General features: G+C 49.1%; 2 protein-coding genes across 2 annotated transcripts in view; both read right to left on the reverse strand.

The window, feature by feature from the left end:
* Nucleotides 1–3,225: 3,225 nt before the first annotated feature.
* Nucleotides 3,226–11,146, reverse strand: Syt5 (synaptotagmin 5). Its single transcript, XM_021219310.2, has 9 exons — nt 10,914–11,146; nt 9,820–9,922; nt 9,155–9,327; nt 6,629–6,748; nt 6,376–6,543; nt 5,843–6,010; nt 5,459–5,576; nt 4,526–4,659; nt 3,226–3,749 (listed from the first exon to the last, which is right to left on the reverse strand). The coding sequence occupies exons 2-9, from the start codon at nt 9,896–9,898 to the stop codon at nt 3,549–3,551; spliced, it is 1,161 nt and encodes a 386-aa protein (XP_021074969.1). The 5' UTR covers nt 9,899–9,922; nt 10,914–11,146; the 3' UTR covers nt 3,226–3,548.
* A 1,501-nt stretch (nt 11,147–12,647) lies between these two features.
* The window catches only part of Ptprh (protein tyrosine phosphatase receptor type H), a 49,419-nt gene continuing 35,045 nt past the window's right edge, over nt 12,648–27,021 (reverse strand). The window contains exons 6-17 of the mRNA XM_021219603.1: nt 26,506–26,778; nt 24,190–24,456; nt 21,527–21,605; nt 21,367–21,414; nt 18,098–18,188; nt 17,220–17,310; nt 15,870–15,946; nt 15,625–15,759; nt 14,119–14,241; nt 13,842–14,002; nt 12,903–13,038; nt 12,648–12,812 (exon numbers count right to left, since the gene is read on the reverse strand). Of these exons, the coding sequence (XP_021075262.1) occupies nt 12,648–12,812; nt 12,903–13,038; nt 13,842–14,002; nt 14,119–14,241; nt 15,625–15,759; nt 15,870–15,946; nt 17,220–17,310; nt 18,098–18,188; nt 21,367–21,414; nt 21,527–21,605; nt 24,190–24,456; nt 26,506–26,778 (1,646 nt within the window). The remainder of the gene's footprint in view (nt 12,813–12,902; nt 13,039–13,841; nt 14,003–14,118; nt 14,242–15,624; nt 15,760–15,869; nt 15,947–17,219; nt 17,311–18,097; nt 18,189–21,366; nt 21,415–21,526; nt 21,606–24,189; nt 24,457–26,505; nt 26,779–27,021) is intronic.

Here is a 27,021-nt window from a genome sequence, read left to right on the forward strand (position 1 = left end):
TTGAGACAGGGTTTCTCTGTATAGCTCTGGCTGTCCTGGAACTCACTCTGTAGACCAGGCTGGCCTCGAACTCAGAAATCCTCCTGCCTCTGCCTCCTGAGTGCTGGGATTAAAGGTGTGCGCCACCCTGCCTGGCTGGGTTTTTTTGTTGTTGTTGTTGTTTTTTAAGATTTGTTTATTATTATACACTGTAGCTGTCTTCAGACACCAGAAGAGGGCATCAGATCCCATTACGAATGGTTGTGAGCTCCCATGTGATTGCTGGAATTTGAACTCAGGACCTTCAGAAGAGCAGTCAGTGCTCTTACCTGCTGAGCCATCTCGCCAGCCCAACCCCAGTGCTTATTATGTTACATGGTACACATGCTGTGTCATGCCCCTCGAGGAATGAAAATTGCTCGTATAGGTTTGTTCGAGATTCAATGCCTGGTACCCCCAACCACAAAGGATGAGAGTGTACAGGAGGACATGTAAAGGGGCAGCTGGTGGGGTTGCCGAGCCGTAGAAAACAATAGGGAGTTAGATGCTTGCTGAACTTACTGCTTTTGCTTCAAAGAAAAAATACTGTGATAAAGTTGATTACCCCTCTCATTCTGGATGTTGAAAAACAGGGCAAAATGGGTTTAAAAAAAAAAAACAGTCTGTGAAAAGATCCTGTATTTCTTGGAATCATTAAGTCTGTGTAGATGGAGATATTGCTTCCCTAATTGGTTCTTGATTGTGTCCATAAAGATGGCAGGAGCCAGGCTGGTGAGATGGCTCAGCGGGTAAGAGCACCCGACTGCTATTCCAAAGGTCCTGAGTTCAAATCCCAGCAACCACATGGTGGCTCATGACCATCCGTAACAAGATCTGACTCCCTCTTCTGGAGTGTCTGAGGACAGCTACAGTGTACTTACATATAATAAATAAATAAATCTTTAAAAAAAAATGGCAGGAGCCAATTGCTGGGAGAAGGAAAAAAACGTGGGATTTCAGAGGCGGAGACGAGACAGAGAGGGTGCTTTTTGGCTAGGCTTTGGGGAGAGGAGCACATACACCATGTAAGGCCTGGGGGCTATGAGAGCCGGCAGCAGCCTCTGCCACCAGCAGAATTCTGGTATCGGATAGCTGAGTGATAAACTCTGCACCCAGCAGTTGTGTTATCTGGCTGGTTTTAAAGTGTCAGAACTGGGGAGGAGGGTATAGGGAACTTTCGGAATAGCATTTGAAATGTAAATAAAGAAAATATCGAATGAACTGTCTGGTGTTTTCCGTTTGTGGTGTTAAAGGGGGCTGGAAGAGAAAGAGCGTGGTCGGGCAGAATGGGCTTTGGAACTGGAGGATCAGGCGAAGGACTGAGCTAAAGGGAAGTGGTAACCAGGTGTAGCCTGGCCTGGCAGGAGAGCTCGGGCTTGGCAAAGCTTGTCGGGATAAAGCCGAGTTAGCCAGGTTGGCAAGACCACAGCCCTGGGCAAAAGAGGAAGCATGGATTTTTAAAATTACTCACAACTTGTCTGTTTTCAACATTACCTGAGATTAAACCTCTATGCAATTATAGAGTATAAAAGCTGTATCTTTTTTTCAATAAACATATGGACTATCCTGATTTACCCTCAAATTCCTTCCCTAGCTGACTCCACATCTCCTCTTTGAGACCTGAGCCCCACTGGAACTAGACTCCAGCAGGGTTGGGTTTTTTTGTTTGTTTGTTTTTTCTGTGTAACAGCCCTGGCTCTGTAGAACTTGCTCTGTAGACCAGGCTGTCCTCTAACTCACAGAGATCTGCCTGCTTCCGTGTTCAGAGTGCTGGGATTAAAGGTGTGTGCCACCATGCCCAGAGATTTTGTGGGGAAAAAATGAAATCTCGTGGACACCATAATGCATGTAACTGATCTGATTTCCTTGCTCATTGGCTACCAGGAAGTTCAGGGGACAGATTTATATTCTTTTTTGGGTGTCCGGGGATATTTCATGCCCCATTTCCCACTTAACCTGCTGTTCGGAGAACTCCCTTCCTAAACAGCAGAGACCTGTTCACCATGCCAAATCCTGTTTGGGGAGAGATGAAGCAGATCAAGCATTCGATGAAGAGTGGCCACGGACTCTTGAAACTTCAGAGTGATATGACCATGAACTCTAAAGACTTCAGCTGGAAACGTTATCTACTTTGTTTCCTTGATAGGCGTAAGTCACTGCGGTAAGGTCTGCGCTGTGTCTAGTCTTGGACAGAGACTTACAAAGAAGACGTCGGGGAATAGGATGGGAGAAGAGAAATAAGGTAAGAGAAATAAAGATAAAGAAGAGAAGGAGACAGGGGAGAAAGGAGGAGGGGGAAGAACACACAACTGTGCGCAGGGGCCTGGTGTTGCAGACCTGGGATCTCAGACACTAGGGAGAATGAGGCAGGGTGGTGACAAGTTTAAGACCTGTCTAGGCTAGAGTGGGTTTTAAGGTGAGGCCAGTCGACTTAGGTCAAAAAGAGGGCTAAAGGTGAGGATCACTGGAAGTGATTCCCCTGAATTCTCCGGTGAGGGGCTGAGGGTGTGGCTCAGTGTTAGAGTTCCCACCTAGAATTGCTCAGTGAGGGGTGGAGGGTGTGGCTTAGGGGGGGTAGAACATCTGCCTAGAATCCACCAGTGAGGGGCTGGGGGCGTGGCTCAGTGGTACAGTACCCACCTAGAATCCCCAGGTGAGGGGCTGAGGGTGTGGCTCAGTGGTAGAGCCCCTGCCTAGAATCCCCCAGTGAGGGGCTGGGGGCGTGGCTCAGTGGTACAGTACCCACCTAGAATCCCCAGTAAGGGGCTGAGGGTGTAGCTCAGTGGTTGAGTTCCCACCTAGAATCACCCAGTAAGACGTCAAGGGTGTTGCTCAGTGGTAGAGCCCCTGCCTAGAATCCCCTGGTGAAAGAGTGTGAGCATTGATCAGTGGTCCACTCCTTAGCTGGCTGGTGAGTAGACGGACTCATTCATGAGTAAGGGAATTCTCCAAAGCAGTCACACAGCAGGTATTACTATCACAAGTTTGTCTGTTTGTTTTCTTATGAGAAAAACCCAGGTTTGGGGGTGGGGGGAATGGATAAGTGTGTGAATGGGTAGGTAGTGAGTGTTCAGGGTGTCCAGTGTTAACTCTGCCCTGGCAAGCCTTTGGGCCTGGAGATGAGCTTCATTCTTGGTTCCAGCCACTGTATCCTGCCCCACCACACTCACACTCGCACACACCAAGGAGCACCCGGGCCAGGCCTCCAAGCTATTGAGTATTTTATTTGGCCCCAAGAGCAGCACAGGGGTCAAGCTGTGTGGGAAGAGCTACGAGACTGGGAGAAAGGAGACCAGAGGTTTCACAGCTGATTGTCAAAGCAGAGGGTAGGACCCTGGGGCAGGGGGATGCCAGACTTCCCTGGCTCTCCCACCTCCCCTAAGGATCACTGTGGTTTCTGGGTATGGGAGTGGTATTGGATGGAACTTGGAAACATTTCCAATGTGGAGGTAGGAATGAAGGCAATGTTTGGGGGGTAGGGAGAGGGATAAGGGGCTGGGATCTGGGGTCAGGTGCTCGCTTGATAGAAATCAGGGTGCTGGTATTGGCCTGGCTCTGTCAGGGGGCCGCAGAGAGTGCCACTGGGCAATGGGCCGCCTGGGGTTGGCCAACATGTCAGCCCAATGCCGCAGGCCAGCCCCACCGACTGCTGCGCCCACCGCCACTCTCCCGATGGCCTCGTTCTTCCCCAGTTTGTCATAATCCAAAACAGTCAGCTCCACCTGGACTTTCTGTAGCAGTCAGAGAGAAGGAGAAATGGGAAGGAGGCATGGAGAGAGGCGCAGGGGTCATTGTCTCCCTGTGACCAGGCTATGGAGAGACACTGATGCCGGAGTTTGGAGCAGAGAGGCATGGCAGTTGGAAAGGACAAAAAGGTACCCAGGAGCTTTTATTCCTTTGAAAGGAAAGCCTTCCTTCCTTTGCTTTTGTTTTGGAAAGAGTATCGCTATATTCAGTGGTCTGGCCTGGTACTCCTTGTATAGAACAGTCTGGCCTTAAACTCATAAAGTTCCCATGCCTCTACCCAAAGAGTGCTGGGATCAAAGGCGTGCACCACAACACCTTGTTTAAAACAAACTTCTACCGTGAGAAATTCACAGGATTCATTGTCCAGAGGTTAAGAGAATCAGGGCTCGGAAGAGGGGCAAACACTCAAGTCTGTCACGGGTGCCACGGCCAAGCCATAGCCTGGCCAGCTCTGTCTCTAACGATCACATAAAGGTTTTTTTCTATAGGAAATGGAATGTCTGGGCCGGTTGGGGACAGGTCTTGCTGAGGACAAGCATTCTGTCCACACTTACAAGTCTTGCTTAGGGGAGAGCATGCCCACAGCCAGGTTTTAGGGCTGGGCTTCCTGGTCTCCAGTGGAGGAAATGGAGATGGACAATCAGACCTTAGGATCTGGCTTCTTTGATGAACCAGGCTTCTTTCCCTTTGCCACTGTCACCCTTGGGGGCTCCTGTGGTGAAACCATCCTGGTGGAAGCAAGGGGCGTGACTGCACTCACCTGCACCTGGTCACAGGGCACCTCAAAGCTGAAGGCCTCATTGTAATAGGGGTTCAGGGTGTTCTTCTTAATGGTAGTTTTCTTCTTCCGAACCTTTTTACCTCCCTGGAGCAGATGCACCTTGACATAGGGATCTGGGGGAAGAAGGCATCCTTTAACACCCCACTGCCAGGCTCATGGGGATCAGGTTGTATGGAAGCAATGAGGACTCTCCTTTGGACCTCCTGAGAATAACCCCCATTCACCTCTTAGATCCCTCCTTTCCGGATGAAACCAGATCTGTATCATCCCACAGCAGCATCAGGTTCTTCTATCCCCTAAGAGACTCCCCAGGTCAAGAACCTTAGGCAAAAACACATGTCCTGTTCTGAATGGCTTTTGTTTTTGTTCTTCTTTGTTTAAAGATAGATTTGTTGTGAATACAGCGTTCTACTTGCATGTATGCCTACAGGCCAGAAGAGGGCACCAGATCTCATTATAGATGGTTATTAGCCACTATGTGGTTTGCTGGGAATTGAACTCAGGACCTTTGGAAGAACAGCCAGAGCTCTTAACTTCTGAGCCATCTCTCCAGCCCTAGGGCATTTTCTTAACTAGGGATTAATGTGGGAGAACCAGATCACTGTGGGTGGTGTCATTCCTGGTCCTTGCTGGTATAAGCAGGCTGAGAAAGCCATGGGGAGAAACCCCTTAAGCAGCACCCTGCCTCAGCTCCTGCCTCCAGGTTCCTTGCTGTGTTTGATTTTTGGCCCTGACTTCCTTCAATGATGGAATGTGACATAAGAGTTATAAGATGACATAAACCTTTTCCTCCCCAACTTTCTTTTGATCATACTCTTTTTTGAAGCAGTAGAAATTCCGCACACACACACACACACACACACACACACACACACACACACACCCTTACATAATTTTTTTTTCGTCACACACCTGAGAGTCCTCCTACATCCATTTTCTTCAGGTTTTTAGCTTCCAGGACAATGACGGTGAGCTTCCCGGCCGTGGGGACATAGCGGAGAGAGAAGCAGATATCCCCCAGTTTCTCTTGCTAAAAGGAGAAATAGAACCTATCACTTAAGTCGGGCTGCTGCCCCGACCCCACAGGCTTTGAAATGGAATGTTCCAGAGTCAAGCTCCAGGGATGTCTACTCTAGGAGCCAGCTAGCTCGCCCTCTGGCATCGGTGCAAAAACAAAAACAAAACAAAAAACAAACAAACAAAAAACCCAACGGTTGGGGGCGGGTCTTGCGGACGGTGGGAAAGTCTGTGATTTGATTGGTCCAGAGTAGGGATGGGCGGGGCCGCAATACTCACCTCCTCTTTGGGAGCCACCTGCAGCTCTCTCCAGGCCTGCACAGGCCGCCCCAGGTTCACTGAACTCATAGGCACCCGCACCTCCCCGATGGCATCGTTGCGGGAGAAGCGATCGAAGTCATACACCGCCATGACCAGCACTCTGCCCCCTAGTTCCACGTATGGGACCTGGTGAAAGGGAATACAAAGGGGCGGGTAGGAAACCAGAGAGGACGTGGAGGGCAGCATATTCAGGTGGAAGTAGAGTTGGGCAGTGAGGATCCAGTGACCTCAGTAAAGAACAGGGATCCACCGAAGGAAACCAACGTGTGAACACAACACAAATAGTAATACGCAACCACCAAGGCAATTGACTGATGGTGCTCTCAGGGACAACTCTAGGTCCCAATGAACAGCTTCCCCACCCCTATACAAGCTGGCTTCTGCAACCTGAGCTGTGTCTTCTTCCAGGAAAAGCTGAAGAGGTCAGTCCTTGGCAGTCCAGGGGCTAGATGTAGGCCAGGGACCCTGGGGCCAAGACGACAGAAACTTACCTTGAAGGCAAATGTCTCTCCAAAGAGTGGATTCAGGGTCTGCCGATGCACCTTGGTCTCATGTCGCCTCCGCTTGTCTGGCAGCAGATAGACACTAACATAGGGATCTGAGGAACCTCCTAGGTCCAACGCAGCCAGCCCCTCAGCTTGCAAGATGCCCACCAGGAGCTGCAGGTGTCCAGGAACAGCATGAGGAGGACTGGAGTACTTGAGACTGTCTCCCTCCAAAGCCTTCACCCTCCTTCACACCCACCTGGCCAGTCTGGAAGTCATAATCCAGTGAGTACTGCAGTCGGCCTAGCTGGTGCTTGTCTGATATCTGCTGTCCGGGCAGAGATGGTGAGGGGTCCAGCTCCTCTATTTCAGGCTGAACCTAGAAAACCAGGGGCAAGCCGGTAGAATCGTCACCTGAAACTAGTACCCTCCAGGCTCAGAAGCCTCAGGAGGCTCACAGATCCCTCCCTCAAGCCATCAATGATTGTTTGTCTAAATACTTGTTTGATTTTTAAAAAAAAAAAGATTTATTTTATTATTATATCTATGTTGCTGTCTTCAGACACACCAGAAGAGGGCGTCAGATCTCATTGTGGGTGGTTGTGAGCCACCATGTGGTTGCTGGGATTTGAACTCAGGACCTTCGGAAGAGCAGTCGGTGCTCTTAACCACTGAGCCATCTCTCCAGCCCCCACTTGTTTGATTAGTAATATCTGGAACAGACATGGTAGCATAAGGGTAACATATGTCATCATTTGATTAGTGATGTCTGCTATGGACAGAGAATAGACATAGTGAGACACAGTTCTGGAACTGTTTATTCCTCCACATCCTAATGAATGTATTGGGATAACAGTACAAATTACCACCATTGATACTGTCACAGGAAAATGTGCAGGAGAAATGGTATATTTACCATGTGCTTGGCACTTAGCACATAAGTGCTGTTTTGAACCTAGGCCATCAATTCTCAAGTCTAGGGTGAATCTAATCCACCAGAGATGAGGGGCAAAATACCAAGGTCACCTCATTAGGCCTTCTAATTCACTAGGTCTGTGTGACATCACATCCAGAATTTACATTTCAACAAAGATGGAGTTGATTCTGACACAGGATGGCTTAAATAATAGGAATGGAAGCTGGGTTCCAGGACCCCAAAGGGAATCCTCATAGGTAATAATATGTTCCTTGTTGAGCAAGGAGAGGAAGTATGTGCTAATTACCAGGAACTTGAGGCTCAGAGAACAAAGGTGTAGTTCCAAAAGATGAAAAATGGTCCTTAGGGTTGGAGACTCCAAACTGCCTGGCCTGCATTCTATTCTGCACTCAGAGGCCTAATATTCTACCAGAGCCTTTTATTATCATTACCGTTATCATTGCTATTGTTATTATTGTTGTTGTTGTTATTGGTTTTTCATGACAGGGTTTCTTTGTGCAGCTCTGGCTGTCCTGGAACTCTCTCTCTCTCTGTAGATCAGGCTGGCTTCAAACTCAGAAATCCGCCTGCCTCTGCCTCTCTAGTGCTGGTGTCCACCGCCCGGCTGTCTTTTTTAAAAAAAAAAAAAAACTTTTTTAAAGATTTGTTTTATCTTATTTATTTATCTTTGCTTGTTTTATTTATTTTATGTTCTGCTGCATGTACACCTGCATGCCAGAAGAGGGCATCAGATCCCTTTAGAGATGGTTGTGATCTATCAGGTGGTTGCAGGGAACTGAACTCGGGACCTCTGGAAGAGCAGCCAGTGCTCTCTATGCGCCATCTCACAGCCTTGTCTCTTACTATTTTACTACTTATTTTTATGTCTTAAATTATGTGTAGGTGTGTGTCTTCATATGGTCATGTGCATGGGGTCCAGAGGTACTGGATGCCCTGAAGCTGGAGTTACAGGTGGCTCTGAGTCACATGGGTTCTGGGGACAGAACTCAGTCGTACAGAAGAGGAACACGTGCTCTCAAGCACTGATACATCTCCCTAGTCTTTTATTTTTGAAGAGTCCATCTAAGTCCTTGCTCATTCTCTCTCTCTCTCTCTCTCTCTCTCTCTCTCTCTCTCTCTCTCTCTCTCTCTCTCTCTTCCCCCACCCCGTGTGTGTGTCCATTCATGTACATATATGACATATATGCCAGAGTAAATTCTCCAAAATATTTAGGGTAGTGTAGCTGTAGATAGAACTGTGTGTGGTGGTGGTGTGATGTAATAATGTATGTCTGTGTATGTTGGTATACACAATCTATTCCTGGGTATGTGGAAGCTGGAGGTCGGCATTGGGTGTCCTTCTCTATCATTCTCCACCTTACTTTTTGAGACAAGATCTCTCACTGAATGTAGAGTTTACCATTTCTGCTAGACTGGCTGGCCATGATGATCTAGAGATTTGCCTGTCTCCACCACCACCCCACCCCCACACCAGCACCATTCCAACTGTAGGAGCTATAGACACGCACAGAGCCAGGTTCTCAGCCCTGGTGTTTGGTTTGGTTTGGTTTGGTTTTGATTGAGACAAAGTCTCACTCTGTAGTCCAGACTGGCTCTGCAGGCACGGTATAGCTCTGGCTGACCTTGAACTCAGAGCAATCCCACAGTCTAGGCTGGGATTCTATATGTACACCATCAAATCCAGCTCAGGCAAGAGAGTTCTTGTGGATAGTTGCTAGCTCTGGTCCCCAGAGTCGGGTGGATAAAGTGGGATTAGGAAGTGACGGGGCCAAGGACAGAAAATAGCTAGGACATTCGAGGGAGGGGGGGGTGCGAAGGGAAGGATTGGGAGGTTCGGCTGCGTCACACCTTATCTATGTAACTCCGGCCCAGCTCCTTCACTTCCTGAAGATGGATTTGGGCTTGGGCCTGACTCTTTTTGCCCAACCGTCTCCGACAGCGCTTCCGGTAGAGACAGAAACAACTGCTGAAGACCAGGAGGCCGGAGCCCAGCACGATGGAAGCCAGCATCCAGGCAGGCACTGCAGAAGGATGAACATGGCATTTATCGAAGCACTGGGAAGGTGGCTGGCTAACTCACTCTTGATTCCATACAGCAGTTTGATTCTAGCCTGGTTTTCCCTACACCCAACTCCATTTTATTTTAATCCCAATTTTCCTTCCAACCAATCTCGTCTATAAAGCTCAGTTTATGCCCTAACCCAAGCCAACGCTTGTTTTCTTATAATTCTGATGTCTCTACACCCATTTTAATTTCTGTTCGCTCCCTACTGCTTTTAGAAGCTTTGCTCACTCCTGGGCCTGTTCACATTCACCCACTTCTGATCCCATTCCATGCCACACCCGTAATCCACTTCTGGTTTTCCTCACTATTTCAGAGTCTAGTCGTCTGGGATACCGACCCAGAATCCCTACCGGATTTTCCAGCCTACCCACTCGAGTCTCTGCAACTGAGACCCTTCTCTGGGGATCCTGCGAGGCTTTCCACTAGGGCTAGCCCAGGGTTTCCTCACCTGCGCCCTGCCTGATGCGGCTGGAGTCTGGAGGTGTCTCAGGCGCTGGAGACCCCGGGGTCGGGGGTTCCGGGAACATGGCGTCGGGGTCCTGCGGTGTTTCCTGCAGAGGTACCCAAATACTCTATCTCCCACCCCCCACCCCACTCCTACCCAAAGCATCCAGTGAGTTTTCTCACGCATCAAAGAACCCTAAATCCCATTGATTTTGGGTGGACACTGGGAGTTCATCTCAGCCTCTTCGCGCCAATGGCGGGCTTTGGGGAACCCAATTCCATCACAAAGGGATATTTCCTCTGTATGCCACCCCATCCATTCTCTTCCCCATCCATTCTCTTCCCCACTCATTCTCTTCCACCCCTTCCTTGCTCTTCCCAAGGGCTTGAACCGGAAGTGGGCGCAGGCAGGCGTGGGAACCAGCAGACCACTGTTGCCCTGAGCGACCGCCAGGCTCCAGGCAGGGTGATAGCAGTGCTGGTTGCTGGGCAACGAGCCTGTTGCCAAGGCAACGGGAGGGACTGACGCACAGAAACGAAGTCCGGGCGGTGCCGGTCCCTGGGACCCAGGTCCGGGATCCCGTGGCACAGCGAGGGCGGCCTGTGATCTGTGCATCTACAGCGGCTCCTCCCTCCGCATGGGACCCCTTGCACCACCACTCTTTCTGGTAAAGTGGGGAACCTGTCCCGGCACCTCTGCTGGGCCTTCACATCCTCTTGCTCATGAGTGTCTTGAGCGCACCCCGACTCTATCTTCACACCTGTTCTCGTGACCGTCTCGGCCCCCACTTCTTTCTCGACCCCAGATGGACATCTTCCCTCTTCTGTCCCCCACAACCTTCCCTCGTCAGCGCCTCTACTGCCCTCTGTTGTCTAGCCACTCTCTCTCTCGGTCTCTCTTTGCTTTTTTGACTACCAACCTGCTCCCTTTGTTTCCACACCTGTCTCTCCTCTCCAATCTCCTTGGTTAGGGCTTCAACCTGCTGCTCAGAGTTGACCCTTGTCGACTACCCTCCTCTACCCCCACTCACACACGCCGGACCCCCCACGAATGGGACTGAGGATGTGGCTTGGACAGAGGGTCCCAACAGCTCCTACCTGCTAGGTGGCTGGACAGGACCCTTCTGGAGGTGATGTGGGCTGCCAGGACCCCGCCCCCAGCACGTGGGTGGATGGCGCTTTCCCGTGTGTGCTGATCACACAGCTTGGCAGGGTGGGGGCGCGGCTGAGCCTAGCCAGGCTAATGTCTGCGCCCCTGTGTGGGAACGCGCGCGCGCGCTCGCGCGAGTGTATTTGTGCATATGTGTGCGTGCGTGTTCTGCCCCGGAGAAGGGAGAACGCCCTGCTCCGCCCCTCGGCCCGCCACACCCGAGAACCACCATGGCGCCCACGTACGTTGATCTTAGTACCTTAGAATGTTCTGACGTCTGGCTAAGTCATCGGACATCTACACTGAGTACCAGCCCCCACAACACACACACACACACACACACACACACACACACTTTTTACAATGCAAATAACTGGATTCCAGAGCACTCGGTTTTAGAACCTATGAAAACCCTCTCTCTGGAGACTTAGCTACCCAGATTCTCAAAGCAAGAAGTTAGAGCCGCCAGCATCTCTGCTCTCAGACATTGTGTTCCCTTACCCAATCCCTGGCTGCTGCCAACACACAACCTATATTTCTTGTGTGCGTGTGTGTGTGTGTGTGTGTGTGTGTGTTGGTGTGTATAGTAGTGCACATTCATGTGTGTGCATGTGTGTGAAGGTCAGAAGGTCAGGTGCCGTCCACCTTATAAGAAATTAAATTACGCTTTTTTATTTGTATGGGGGAGTGGGCATGGGGGGGGGTCAGAGGACCCTTTGAAGGCCGTTGGCTCTCTCCTTCCACCCGCTGGGTCCTGATGGTGAACTCAGGCCATCAGGCTTGACAGGAAGGGTCTTTTCCAGCGGAGTCATCTCAGTATCTCTATCTATATTGGTTTGCGAGACGGTCTCCCGCTGGCTTGAAACACACAGATTAGGCTAGGCTGGCCAGCCATCAGGCCCCAGGGATCTGCCCATCACTGGCTCCTCACCTCTGCCACTACAAGCAAGCCCCACCGCACCCAGCTTTTTCCACCTGGGCTCTGGGCCCCAGACTCAGATCCTCATTGTTTCCAAAGCAGTCACTTTACCAACTGGGCTATCTTCCCAGTCCAAATCCTGTACTTTTTAGGGGAGGGTGGAATATAATGTGCCTGCCATAGGTGTTTGGAACCCCCTCTCCTACCCCAGTGTTATCTCCAGAGACAGAAATCCTCTAGCCACCTTCGGGAGAACAGTTTAATAAATTATACGGAAGGAAAGAATGTACAGACACTGGGCACAGGGAGACCGCAAGCAAAGGGACTCCCTTCAGCCTCAGATTAAAGGAGACTGGTTCAGTTTCTGAGGTAAAAGGGGGACAAGTACCTGCCTGCCTTTGCTTCTCAAGGAGTAGAATTCCAGACCCTGATTCCTTCTTTCGAATCCAGGTTCCAACCTGTTTCTTTGAGAGCCTGCACACCCAGGCGGTAGCTACCTCCACTCAAAGAACAGGAAACCTACCTGGCAGTCAGTCACCTCTACCTGGCGGTCACCCCTGTCCTCAGGCTCCACCTCTCACAGGGCTTACAGTTGAAGTACCCCAGCCCCTTCCTGCCCTTGAACCACAGGAGATGGGTTTCCAGTGACCTCCTCCCATGGGGTTGGGGAGGCTGGGACTTCAATCCTCAGTTGTCTTGAAGGTCCAGGTATCTGGGCTCCAGCACAGGTCCAGATCTGGCCTGAGTATTTCTGTGTCTGGGCTCAGCACCCAGAAGCTGAGACCTCAGACTCATGGGCCCTGATGGCAGATGCGTTCTCGTAAACTAAGCTTGCCACGTTCTCATACGTCGCCTCCTTTGGGACGAGGGCTGGAGCTGGCTTCTGGAGGGATTTCAAGATGCACTGGTGGAGGAACACATACTGGGCCTGGGGAGGATGCACAGCATGAGGGATGCTTCCTGAAGGGCCCACGACCCCACCACCACCACACCACGTTGTCCCCCAAAAGCTCCTCACCTCGGTCTGCACCATCAGTGGCCGGCTCTCTCTCATCTTCTTCACAAAGCTGAAGGGAGCCACCAGCCCCTCACACTCCAGCTGCCGCAGCAGGACATCCAGTGCAATTAGGGTGCCTGTCCGGCCCACACCAGCACTAGGCAAGGAACAAGACATGAATCAGGCCTCCAGGGCGGGGAAGGGGGATGTCTGGAGTTCTAGGTGCTGAGCTTGCATGGTTTTGAAACATCCAGACAGTGCAGTACATAGCAAGGCAGTTTGCTCCAGATTTGGGACGCTAAGGAGGACAGTGACCGGACCCCGCGTGTTCCGCATGCATGGGTCATCTAGTGTGAGCTCTGCTCCATCTTTACAGTGTTCCCTAGCATGAAAATAAGATGTATCATCACACCCGCTTTACAGATAGCAAAATGATAGCCGAGGAAGGGGATGTCCCAGGCCATGCAGCTAATAACAGGTCTGGAAATGAAATCCACAAGAAGAGTGACTAAGCAAATTGGTTCTGGGGTTTTGTTGTCTTGTTTTGTTTTCTTTTGTTTTGTTTGTCCACACAGGGTTTCTCTGTGTAGCCCTAGCTCTCCGGGAACTCTCTCTGCAGACCAGGCTGGCCCCAAACTCAGAGAGATGTGACTAACCCTGCCTTCTGAGTCCTAGGACTACGAGTGTGTGCCACCCCGTCAGAGGTTTGGGTTTTTAAAATCTGAGTTTCTCTGTGTAGTCCCAGTTGTCCTGGAACTCAGTCTGAAGACCAGGCTGGACTAGAACTTAAAGACCTACCCGCCTCTGCCTCCCGAGTGCTTGGATTACAGGTATGCCACTATGTCTAGCCCCCAAATTACTTTTAAAAGTCATTTGACTTTTAATTTTATGTATGTGTGCTTGTCTGGGATGGATCCTGAGTCCCTGGGGACAGGGACAGAGTGGCAGGGTGACACTCACCTGCAATGCACAATGGGTGGACCTCCATCCATGGTCTGATCCATCCATTGCCGAAGCATCTTGCGGAAAGCCAGCAAGGGGTCCGGCGAGTAAGGAACTCCATGGTCTGGCCAGGCCAGGTAGTGGAATTGGCGCACGGAGAGGGGCTGCTGTTCTTTCATCTGAAAGGAGGTGAGGGTGTAGAGGCTCCAAAAGTTTCTCTGCCTAATAGGGGAGTCTCTGGGACACGCACTGCAGGGAGACCTTGAGGGGTTCTGGTAGGGTTAGAGGGACTCACATGGAAGAGCTGAAGATGCCTCACGGTCCAGTTTTCTGACACTTCCTCACTAATCAGCGTTACCTGCAGCTGCCCATGAATGCAAGGCTGAGCATCTAAGGGCCAGTAATGCTCACACTTCACCTGGGAGGGGAGACAAGGACAGTCAGCAAAGGGCGTGTGCGTGTGTGTGCGCGTGCGTGCGTGCGTGTGTGTGTGTGTGTGTGTGCACGCGCGTGCGTGCGTGTGTGTGTGTGTGCGTGTGTGCCTGCATATGCGTGTGTGTGTGTGTGTGTGTGTATGCCTGTGTGTGCGTGCGCGCGTGCATGCTGGTACCCTGTGGGGAATGATTATGCCTGTGTGTGTATACCTATTTGGATACCTGGGGCTGTTTTCCAGAGTCTTCCTCAACCGCTCTTTGCTGTACTCACTGAAGCAGTGGTCTCTCACCGAGCACAGAGCTTGCCTAAGATGGCTAGTCTGGCAGGCCAGCTAGGTCCAGAGGTTCCATTTCTATGCCTCCCAAAGGCTAGATTTGCAAATGAGTCGCTATGCTCACCTGGCAATTGTGTAGGCTCTCAGGATCCAAACTCTGGTCCTTGTGCTTATATGTCCCTTATCCACTGAGTTATCTCCCCAGCCCTGAGAACAAGATACCTTTTGCATGTTTCTGCCTTCCCTCCACCCCCTTCCTAAGAAGAGCTCAGAGCACAGGCTGGTCTTGAGCTTGATTTGAAGTCAAAGATGGCCTTGACTTCCGATCTTCCTGCCTTCGTCTCCAGAGTGCTGTGATTATAGGGGCTTGCATCACCGCAAAGGTTTATACAGTGTTGTGGATTGGACTCACAGCCTCATGCATATTAAGCAAGAGCCAGTCTCTCCATATGGCTCTTCTAATCAAGGCGAGAATATGCTTGCTGCCCTGGCAACAAGGTAGGACCCATGGGTGCCGGGTCTAAAAGATTCATTGGGCCAAAGGACTCCTAAATCTCAAGGTGTGTGGAGCCTTGATATGATCTGAATGTGCCTCCACTCCAAACTTATGTACTAAGAGCCTCATTCCCAAATTCATACATGGATGATATTTGGAAATGGGGGTCTATTACAAGAAACTAGGATTAGATGGAGTCCTAAGGGTAGGACCCTCAAGAGGGTATTCATGATTGTATGTGGTGAGGAAGAGAACTGAGCCGGAACACCGACTCTGCCTCACCATGTGATACTCTCCATCTTGCAGGACAAAGACCCTCTGGATGCTCTTCAACTTCCCACCCTCCAGAAGCACAAGCCACACGAACCTTTGTTCTATATAAAATATCCAGTCCATGGCATTTACTCACAGTAGCAGCACATGAACCTGTGGACATTATAAAGGTGGAGGGGATGGGCGCAGTGTTGAAGGTGGCTAGAATTATATTGGAGAGATGCAGAGGCATGTAGAAGGGATTGCACCCAGTTAGTGTCTGAGTGGGGCTGGCCAAGGGTTGGTGCTCAGGGGTTAGCACCAGGGCAGAAATCTCTTCTCACCCGTCCAGACTCCATGCAGTTGGTCAGCATAACCAGGGTATGGCTCTGCTGTTCCCACACCATTCTCCAAAAATCACTCACAGTGTTAGGCAGGGGACCCTGGGTTGCAATGAACTCCTTGGGGTTCCAGAGACCCTAGTTGAGGGAAGCAGGCATGTCAAAGAGAGGTCATCAGATGGCCACCCCCCCCTTCATTTCTTTATCTCTCCAGGCTCATTGAGTGCCACACCCTGCTACCACCTTACAGGCATAAAGCTGGCGTTGATATAGTCGGAGCCTGGTTCCTCGTGGAGGGGCTTCAGGGGAACCCGGGACCAGTCATCTAAGAAAACATAACCAGTATCAACAATGACAAGCAGGCTAGGAAAGGGTCTGGGGAGTCAGCTCAGCTGGTAAAGTGACCCCAGTTCAGGATCCAGAAACTGTATTTTAAAAGTCGGGCATTGTAGCATGTGCCCGCAAACCAAGGACTAAGGAGGGAGAGACAAGAGGGTGTCTTAGGCTTATAGGCCAGCCAGACTTGGTAAGTTCCAGATTACAGTTTCCCCGGAGCTGTATAAAACCAAGTGTGGTGATGGCTATAAAGCAAGCACTTGGTAGTAAAGGTGGGAGAATCAACTGGGCGGTGGCGGCGAGCACCTTTAATCCCAGCACTCGGGAGGCAGAGACTTGCAGATCTCTGTGCGTTCAAGGCCAGCATGTTCTGCAGAGTGAGTTCCTGGACAGCAAAGAAGGCTCCGCGGGTAAAGGCACTTGCTACCAAACCCGATGGACTGAGCTCGATCCCTGGTACCCACATAGTGAAAGGAGAGAACCCACTGGTGCAGTCTGTCCCCGGACCTCCACTATAAACTACAGGGCTGGGGAGATGCCTCAGTGGACACGAGAAGAGCATTAGGTTCTCTTGCAGAGGACCTGAGTTTGGTTCCCAACACTCAGGTTGGGTGGTGCATAACCATCTGAAAATCAGCTCCAGTTAATGTAAACCTTCTGGTCTCCATGGGCACCCACATGCAACACACACACACACACACGCACACACACACGCGCGCACACACACACACACACACACACGAAGAATAAACATTAAAAAATAAAATTAAAGTAGCTAGAGACCAAAGAAGGCATTTGAGGTTGACTTCTGGCCTCCACAAACATTCGTGAAAACCTGGATGCACATGCTTGAACACAAATTTGAAGCAGATACAAAGAAATGGGGGATGAGGGGCTGGTGAGATGGCTCAGTGGGTAAGAGTGCTCTTCCGAAGGTCCAGAGTTCAAATCCCAGCAACCACATGGTGGCTCACAACCATCTGTAACAAGATCTGACGCCCTCTTCTGGAGCGTCTGAAGACAGCTACAGTGTACTTACATATAATAAATAAATAAATCTTTAAAAAAAAAAAAAGAAATGGGGGATGAACAGACAGAGACAAAGACAGACACCACACACACACACACACACACACACACACAGAGAGAGAGAGAGAGAGAGAGAGAGAGAGAGAGAGAGAGAGAGAGAGAGAGCGCCTAGGAATGGGGTTCTGGCTGACTCCAAAGGGAGGCAGATGAAGGCGCAGACACCAGAGACTCACAGGGCAGCACATTCCTGTAGCGGTTCTTGGATATGTTCTCTAGAGCCGATGCCGTTATTTGAGACTGGCCTTGGCCCTCCAGAGCCAGTTGCTAGAGGCAGAGAGACAGAGAGAAGGTTCAAGTGTTGGATGTTCTTTGCCTTCCTCCAACGCCCTCACAACTCCACGTACCCTCTTCTATGTATCCACGGAATCTTGGGACTCTGGCACTCACAGACGTTGGAGATCTATGACCCTCCAGCTGGGGATAATTGTAAGGATTTAGTAGAACTGGGGGTTTCCTCATACAGATGTGCTACGTCAGAGGGTCCTTGTGTTATTAAGCCAAGTATCCATCATTGTCTTAGGGTTTCAGAGAGTGGGGAAGAAATGTGCTTGACAGTTTCTGTCTGACTAAAAGAGCCAGGCTGAACATATGGCTCACTTGGTGGAATGCCTGCCTAGCATGCGCAAGGCCCTGGGTCGGATCCCCAGCACAGCATAAAGCAGGTGTGGTGGAGCACATCTTCAATCCCAACGGGTAAGAGGTCGTGGGGGAGGACTGCAGGTTCAAGGTCGTCCTTGGCTGTATAGCATGTTCCAGGTAGCCTGAGAAACATGAGCCCCTGTCTGAAAAAGGAGGTGAGGTTTATAGATGGTCTGTCTACAGGCAGCTGTTGGTTGCTGGAGAAAGAAGAGCCATTTTCTTCAGAGGTATAGTCGCTGTTAGGTTGTTGTCTGTGCTTTCGTCAGTAATGCCCCACCCAGTGTCCTTGACACTGAGGCAGGAGGAGCACCAAGAGCCAGCCAGGACTATGTAACGAAACCACACCTCTAAAATAATAGGACAGGAGAGGGCCAAGGAGGCGACCGGCTCTGATACGTCTGTCCCCACTCACCTGATACTCTTCAGCAAATCCACAGTTGCTGTCCTTTTCATTCTCCCTGACATGGTCAGCGAAGTCTTTGGCCAGGATCTCCCCTGGGCAGCTGCGATGGGAAGAAGGGTAAAGGAGAAAAGGGCTTGGCTTGGAGAGATGGCTCAGTGGTTTAGGGCACTGGATGCTCTTCCAGAGGTCCTGAGTTCAAGTCCCAGCAACCACGTGGCAGCTTACAACCATCTGTAATGGGATCTGATGTCTCTCCTGGCACGCAAGCTTACATGCAGACAGAGCACTCATATATAAAATACACAAATAAATAAAAATTCAAATAAAATAGACTTTAAGCACTTTGGGGCTGGCAAGATGTCTGAGCAGTTAAGGGTCCCAACACAAAGCCTGACTACTTGAGTTCCATCCTTGGTAGTCTTGAGCTAGAAGGAGAAAACCAACTCCCCGGGGTTTTCTTCTGACCTCCACCTACCATATATACTCATGAAACATAAAAGTAAATGAGGCCCAGTGCATTTGGGAGATGGAGGCAGGCAGACTTCTGTGAGTTTGAAGCTAGTCTGGTCTATGTAGTGAGTTACCATGATTTTGATTTAGCAGCGCCCTGACTAAAATACTCTTAAGGCAAGGTGTCAAAGATTATTCCTGAGTCATCTGCAGACACAGCAGTGTGGCTCACGGCAGCCCAAAGGTGCAAGCAAGATGTCCATCAGTGACACGGTCAAAAGCCCAGTGTTCATGACACTGAGGCAGGAGAAGCACCAAGAGGGTCAGGCCAGCTAGGACTACATAATGAAAGCTTCCCTTAAAATAATAATACAAGAGCCATGGTGGCGATGCACGCCTCTAATCCCAGCACTCAGGAGGCAGAGGCCGGCAGATCTCTGTGAGTTCAAAGCCTGCCTGGTCTATAAAGAGAGTTCCAGAACAACCAAGGCCAACAAGATGGCTCAGCAGGCAAGGTCACTAAGTCACTAACGTATCAACGTGACTGCCTGAATTTGATTCCCTAGGACCCACATGGTAGAAAGAGAGAACCAATTCCTTCACACTCACACACACACACACACACACTCACACACACACACACACACACACACACACACACACTGTGCACCAACACATGCATGCACACCATTAATGTAATTAAAAATTTGCAATGGAGCAACCGTCTGTCAGTGAACACATGGATAAACTAAATGTGGTCTACCCATACAACAGAGTATTATCATTCAGCCTTTAAAAGGAAGAAGATGGGGCTGGAGAAATGGCTCAGTTGTTAAGAGCCCTGGCTGCTCTTCCAGAGGACTTAGACACCCACATCATGTCTCACAACTATCTAGAACTCCAGTTCCAGAGGATCCAGAACTCTCTTCTGTCCTCTGCGGTACTGCCCATAGGGGGTGCACGTATACACATGCAGGCTAGACGCATTTACCCATAAAACATAACAACAAAATAAAATCTTAAAACAGAAAACACTCTCCAGATTCCTCCCTTAGAAGCAGATTGGCATCCTTGCTTTCCCTTGCAAAGCTCCACCTGACGGGGTCCCACCTGACATCTATCTCTCTCATGTATTCACAGCGTAGCAGGAGCGTCCTTGCCCGTATACAGGTCTCAGTCCTAGACAGAGTAACTCCACTTGCAGCCGTTTATCTGTTCTTTCTATGAGACCTCCACAAAGCGAAAGCATCCGTTCCACAGTGGGACAGTTTTTTTTCTGAGACTCTGCTGGAATCCCTCACAGAAGCCAGGATTCACAGACTTTCCCAGAGCCTGGTGGTGTGCTTTTCCTTGCCGCAGCCTGTAGTCACTTCTGCTGTTTGAACACACGGTGGCGCGCAAGGTCTAGGTTTGCATCCTTCCTGCTTTAGGCACGTCCCAAAGACGTTTGCCTGATGGTAGGTGAGCCAAGGCTCTGCAGGTAATCTCTAATAGGCACACTTGCTCATCAAGCTGTGCTTGTCTGAGCCTTCTGACCTTTTAGTGCCATCCCTGTTTGGAAGCAGATATTTCTTTTCCAAGCCCCTGGTGAATTCACAGGACACACCTGAGTTACTTCAAATCTGTGCTCACATCTTCTTAACTGGCTTCGCTTTTCCTCTAGCAGTTTTTGTCTTTGTTTTTGTTTTTGTTTTAAAAAATTATGTGTTTTATTTAGTGTGTATTAGCGGGGTGAGGTAGGGGAGCAAGCATGTGCCCTGATGTGTGTGTAGGGAAGTCAGACAACAACTCATGGGAAATCACACTTTCTTTCCACAATGTGAATCCTGTGAACTGGACTCAGGTCATAAGGCACCGCGGCAACCTTCTGTTGGTTTTGTTTTTATTTATCTAGGTTTGATTTTTGTTTCTGAGATAGAGTTTTGCTGTGGAGTCTGGACTGTTCTGCAGCTCACTATGTAGACCAGGCTGGCCTCAGAACTCACAGAGATCCGCCTGCCTCTGTCTCTGAAGTGCTGGGATTAAAGGCGTGTGCCAACAAGCCTGGCCCCCTCCTATCGTTTTAATGTTGTCTAGTATGTTCCTCAACCTCCCTCTCCTCTCTTCTTGCTTTATTTGTCTCCATACATAGATCAAGGTCTAGAATCTCTTGCCTTTTAGCAATTCCTGGTGCTAGAACACAAGTTCAGTTTGATACCCAAGACCCACATATAGAAAGAGAACCAATTCCCACACGTGATGCTCTGACCTTCTCACATGCGACTTGTTGTGTGGACACATAGATAGATAGATAGATAGATAGATAGATAGATAGATAGACAGACAAACAGACAGGTGTAAGAAATTGGGATGGAGACTGGAGAAATGGCTCAGTGGTTAAGAAAATTGGTTAGTCTTCCAGATGACTCGATCCCCAGCGACCACACCCACATGGCAGCTCACGACCACCTGTAACTCTATTAGATCTATTGGGATCTAATGCCCTCATCTGGCCTCCTCAGGCACCAAGACTGTGTGCAGTAAACAGACATGCATGCAGGAGAACATTCATACACATAAAATAAATACATTTTTAAAAAATTAGGCTGAATATGATCAAACTATATTGCATACACATACAAAAATTTCAAAGGATAATAAATAAAAATTTTAAAGAAAAAAAAAGTATTGACTCCCTGAATGAGCTGTGGCCCATTGCAGGGCTCACAGGCCCCTTCTGAGACTTGTGTGAGGAAACGAATTGGTTCAACCCTCTGACCTGTCCAATGAGCAGCAAACTTGACAGGCCTGCTGGCGAGTCCCTCGGATGCTTCCCCAGCCTCGCTCACCTGCACACCAGATCCTTGGGCACTTCCTTTGGCTGTCTCTTCTTTCTCCTGGAAGGAAGACACTGTAAAGCTCAAGGCCTAAGCCCAGGACCAGGGATCCGCATCTTCCCTTCCGGGTTGCCACCAGCCAAGTCCCCACCAGTCCTGTTCCACGACTCACCTCCTCTTCAAGAAGACAATCAGCAGGCCCACCAGGATGAAAAGCAAGAGGATGCCCACAATGGCTCCGGCAATGATGGCTGCCGTGAGAAACAAAGAAGAGATGCTGGTGACCATGTGTCGTGTGTGTGTGTGTGTGTGTGTGTGTGTGTGTGTGTGTGTGTGAGTGAGACATGGCACATGTGTGTGTAGAAGTCAAAGAAGAGCTTTCTATGTGGTCAATTTTCTCTCTTCACCGCGTGGATTCCAGGGGTCGAACTCAGGTCTTCAGTCTTGTGAGTTATGTGTCTTTACCTGTGAGTTATGTGTCTTTACCTGATGACCCAGCTTGCTGGCCCAACGCCCAGGTCTTTTCTTATCTACAGACTTGCTATCTCCATCCTCATCTAGCTTTGTGTTGAGAGGCCCACAGGGAAGATGGAAAAAAGGGAAAAGACAACACTTCTTTGCGAACCCCTGGCTCTTTTAGCTGCACACCCAAATGTATTAGAGTGCACATGTGGAGGTCAGAGGACAACTTAGAGGAAGGAGTTGGTTCTTCCTTTCACCATGTGAGTTCCTGGGGTTGAATTCAGGTCAGCAAGCTCCTTCACCCTATGACCCATCTTGTCAGCTCATTACATTAAAGCACATCATTTCTCCTTTTACATCTGTGCGTGTGTACAGGTGTGTACATGTGAGTATAGGTGTCCTTAGAGCCCAGAAGAGGGCACTGGATACCCTGAAAGAGGGAGCCTGATGTGAGTGCTGGGAACCAAACTCAGTTTCTCTGAAAAAGCAGTATGTACCCTTAGCTGGGAATGGTGGCCCATGCCTTAAATCCCAGCACTCAGGAGGCAGAGGCAGGTGGATCTCTGTGAGTTCACCTCCATCCTCCTCTACATAGTTAGTTCCAAGCCAATCAAAGCTACAGAGTTGCAATGCATCCCCAAGGGGAAATCTAGGTAGCATGATCGTCAGTCACATCGTATCCCCAAAGTGGAGAGCCATCAAAAGTAGAGAGCAGTGAATTGATACATGCCAGTGCCTGGCTTGTGGTCTCCATTCCTATACAATCTAAGATTCCTTACTCAGGGCCTGGGGCCACCCAAAGTGCTACCTGCAGTACGTGGGACTTCCCAGAAACCAAGACAGGCATCTAACAACAAACTGACCCATTGGTTAGCTGAATCTAGACAGCCCACCATCACACACTCCCACATCCCTCAGGGCATCAGTTCTCCCAAGGGTAGGGGCTTGGTCTTCTCAGAGATTTGCATGCCAAGGGGAGAGTGTCTAGCAGTGGAGCTCTCCTGACGTCTAGGACTGCTCAAGGCCCGGCTTGTTCCTAGGCTCTGATGGGCAGAGTTCTCCTAGGATCTGACCTCAGACACTAAGTACTAGTGAAGACCCATCTCCATTAGCCTTGGGAGCCCGAGGCTGCAGCTGCCCAGCAGTCCTGCTTGTATAGAGCTGGTGGTCAACAGGTTCCAGTAGGAATACATACGTCCTTTATGACAATTGTGTCCCTCACCAATTTGGTCCCTCAGCATTTGACAAGAGACTTGGTCTCCCTCCAGAATGCTAGTTTGTGAAAAGAAAAACACTCCCAAGGAACAGATTGGGCAAAGCAGAGTCGAACATTGCACTCACTTATGCTGTCTGACCAAAATGGACACCTAGGATTTACTAGACGCCGATTCCTAGGAAGAGACAGAGGGAACAGAATGATACGCACATTCAAAAAAGTCATGGTAGGGCGGGCCATCAAGACGGCTCAGTGGGGGCTGGTGAGATGGCTCAGTGGGTAAGAGCACCCGACTGCTCTTCCAAAGGTGCAGAGTTCAAATCCCAGCAACCACATGGTGGCTCACAACCATCCTTAACGAGATCTGACGCCCCCTTAACGAGATCTGACGCCCTCTTCTGGGGCGTTTGAGGACAGCTACAGTGTACTTACATATAATAAATAAATAAATCTTAAAAAAAAAAAAAAGACGGCTCAGTGGGTTGAACTGCTTGCAGCCAAGCCTGGTGACAACACCCACATGGAAGAAGGAACATCCATACATGCACAGTGGCATGTGTGTGCACTCCCCCTGCTCCATCCCCAAATAAATATATAAATGGAATAAACAATTTAAAAGAAAAATTAGAGATAAAAATCAGAGACCGCTTTAATCCTAGCACTTGGGAGGCAGAGGCAGGCAGATTTCTGAGTTCAGGGCCAGGCCTGAACTTGGCCAGGCCTCTGTGAGATGGGTCAGCAGGTGGAGGCGCTCACCAGCAGGCCCAAGGAACTGAGTTAGATCCCTGCGACCCACGTGGCAGAAGGAAATGATGGACTCGTGTGGTTTGTTTTCTGACCCTTACATGTGCATTGTGGCACACACACAAATAAGAAAGTAAGTAAATATAATACAAAAATGTTTAATGTGGATGCTAAATGAACCATACACAAGATTACCCTCTGGTCACATGCATAAATGTGTGCACATGAACCTGCACGCACATGTGCACACTCAGAAAGACGGAGATAGTGAAAGCAGAAAACAAAGGCGGACAGATCAAAACAGAACAAAATAAACAACAACAACTAATAACAACAACACAACAACAACAACAACAACAAAACCCCACGGCCTCTCTTCATGGCAAAGTTTGTCTCTGGAACTCTCTACTCACCTGCACTCTCTGTGTGGCAAGTTGTAGAGACAGACTGGGCCTTCAGTTCCTTGAAGACAGTCGTGACGGTGGCTGTGTAGGACTGAGCTGGCTCAAGATCTGACACAGTCATGCCCTTCCCGCACAAAGATCCATTTTCGGAGGTCCATTTCCTACCCACTTTGACCTCAAACTTCTCATAACCCCCGGATGGGCAGGACCAGGTCAGGAGGACCCCATATCCCCCAGAAGTGCTGATGCAGGAGGTGATGCTGACAGGAGCTGGTACTAAGTAAAGAAAATGAGAGGAATCAATAGGATCCATCCATCAAAGGTGGTTGGAGCTGGGCAGTGGTGGCGCACGCCTTTAATCCCAGCACTCGGGAGGCAGAGGCAGGCAGATTTCTAAGTTCGAGGCCAGCCTGGTCTACAAGGCGAGTTCCAGGACAGTCAGGGCTATACAGAGAAACCCTGTCTCAGGGAAAAAAAAAAAAGCCTATCCAAAGTCCTTCCAGACTACAACCCCCACAATGACTTGGATTCTGTATCACTGAATGTATAAGGTTACAACCCCATGGCATTATGGAATTTGTAGTCCACTCATATTTTTTTCTTTAGAAATATTTTATTTATGTGTATGTATTATTGTCTATATAGGGATATGTGTATGTGGGTAGAAGTGCCCACTGGAGCCAGAAACGGGTATTGAGTGCCCTCCACTTAAGTTAAAGGTATTTGTGAGGCCCTGGACTTAAGTGGGAAGAACTGAACTCTAAGAGCGGTAAGTGCTCTTAACTGTTAAGCTGTCTCTCCAACTCTGCCGCTCCCTTCTTGGCCACGAGGTTGAACCTCATCCCATTCTATGTACAAAGAGAATGGGGCGTATCACTTGTGGGTACCTGTAGGCTTTGTATGGGGTTGGGCATATCCTTCCTCTCTGCCCACAAGCTGAAGTTTCACAAAGTGCCACATCTGAGAGTTTTGACCTCATATCAAGACTCCTTAGTATTATCTTTGGATTTGGTTTCATGTCCTGAAGGATCTTGCTTTCTCTGGGTCTCTTTTTCATGGACCCACTGAACCCAGTAGGTGTAGAAATGAACTCACGCCGTAGACCAGGCTGGCCTTGAACTCAGAAATCTGCCTGCCTCTGCCTCCCAAGTGCTGGGATTAAAGGCATGCGCCACCACGCCCGGCACAAAAATAATTTTTGAAATAACTTTTTCAGGTTCTTTTTTTTTTGTTTTCTTGGGGTGGGTTGTTTGTTTGCTTTTATTATTTTTGTTTTTGTGTTTGTTTGTTTTTGAGATAGGATTTTTCTGTGTCTAACTTTGGCTGTCATGGAACTGACTCCGTACACCAGTCTGACCTCAAACTCCTCGAGACCTGCTTCTGCCTCTGAAATGCTGTGATTAAAGTCAGGTGTCACCACTTTCAAAATAACTTTTTATTTAAAAAAAAAACTAGGTGTAAAACAATTGAGGAAGACATAATGTCAACATCTGGCCTCCATGTGTATACACATACAGGCACGTGCACAGGCAAGTGAACACACAAAAGAATCAGAGGGTCAGAACCTTGACAGAGCGAACTTCCCTCAGAGGTCACAGCACACACTCTCCTTTGAGCAAAAACAGACCCCTGGTGCTGTGGACTGCAGTCTAGTCTGACTAGACAAGACCTCATCATAAGATACACATGCTGTGAACAATTCATTTCCAGAGCTAGGACTACTTCAAGACAGATCCTATTTTCTCCTGTCCCAAAGGGACTGTATGTCAAATGGTTGGGCACACTCTTCTAGCAATGCTCGGGCATCACCGCCAACTGCCTTCATTAAAATAAATAAATAGATAAATAAATAAACAAATAAATGACTGGAAGAGGCTATATTCCAGCACTTGGGAGACTGAGGTGAGCTTGCTCTGTGTAGTAAGTAGGTAGGGTTCTTGTTGTGCAGATAGGAGGCCTTAGGCTCAGTTGTCAAAACTGCTCCCCCATATAGCATTTATAAACATACATATAAGCATATATATATATATATATATATATATATATATATATATACAATTTATATATCATCCAGTCTACATCTATGATCGGTTTATCAATCACATAACTCCTAAATCAATCTATAATTTATACTGTATGTCATATATCCAAGTATTTCCATGATACATGTATGTATGTATCTATGTATGTATGCATAAATGTATGTATCTATTACTTATGTATATCAATCTCTCTGGGTGTATAATCATAGATTTTGCCCCATTCGATGTCACATTTCAACAACATCCCCTTAAGAAAAAAGAATACAAAAATACCCCCTCTCACCTGTGGTGGTACTGAGAGTCTGGTTGGTGCTATAGTTTCTATTTTCATCCTTTTCCACCCACACAGAACACTCATATGAAGACCCAGGATCAAGTCCATCCACGGTGACACTGGTGTCTGTTGTATTCCGGGTCTCAGTTTGGCCACCTTGTCTACTGCACTGGGCCCAGTAGGTGAGGCCCTGCAGGGAGGACTGANCAGGAGGCTCCCAGCTCAGGCTGATGGAGATGTTGCTCTGACCTGTGACCCTCAGGTTTCTCACTGGGTTTGGGGCTGCAATGGGGACAGAAAGGGAAATCAGGTGTTGTTCCTGGTCCTCGATATTCTGTCTCCTCAGAGACCATGGACCCAGTGGCAGAGGTGAAATGACTCAGACCTAGAAAGTTTAACATGGAAGCACAGTTTCCCTGTGACTCTTGGCATGTGGCTGGTTGTCACTAGGGTGCTGCTCAGACTTAGTGCTCAGGGCTGGGAAAGTTGAATCAGTGCATTAGTAATGTCAGACCTAGCAAGGCA

Source organism: Mus pahari, chromosome 19, assembly GCF_900095145.1.
Source record: "Mus pahari chromosome 19, PAHARI_EIJ_v1.1, whole genome shotgun sequence".
In the NCBI taxonomy this organism is placed as follows: domain Eukaryota; kingdom Metazoa; phylum Chordata; class Mammalia; order Rodentia; family Muridae; genus Mus; species Mus pahari.

Coding starts and splice junctions, on each gene's coding strand:
- Syt5 (XM_021219310.2), bottom strand. CDS start 9,898: ATGTTCCCGGAACCCCCGACCCCGGGGTCTCCAGCGCCTGAGACACCT. Junction 9,328..9,819: donor CCGCATCAGGCAGGGCGCAG/GTGAGGAAACCC, acceptor ATCCTTCTGCAG/TGCCTGCCTGGATGCTGGCT. Junction 5,577..5,842: donor AGGTGGCTCCCAAAGAGGAG/GTGAGTATTGCG, acceptor TTCTCCTTTTAG/CAAGAGAAACTGGGGGATAT.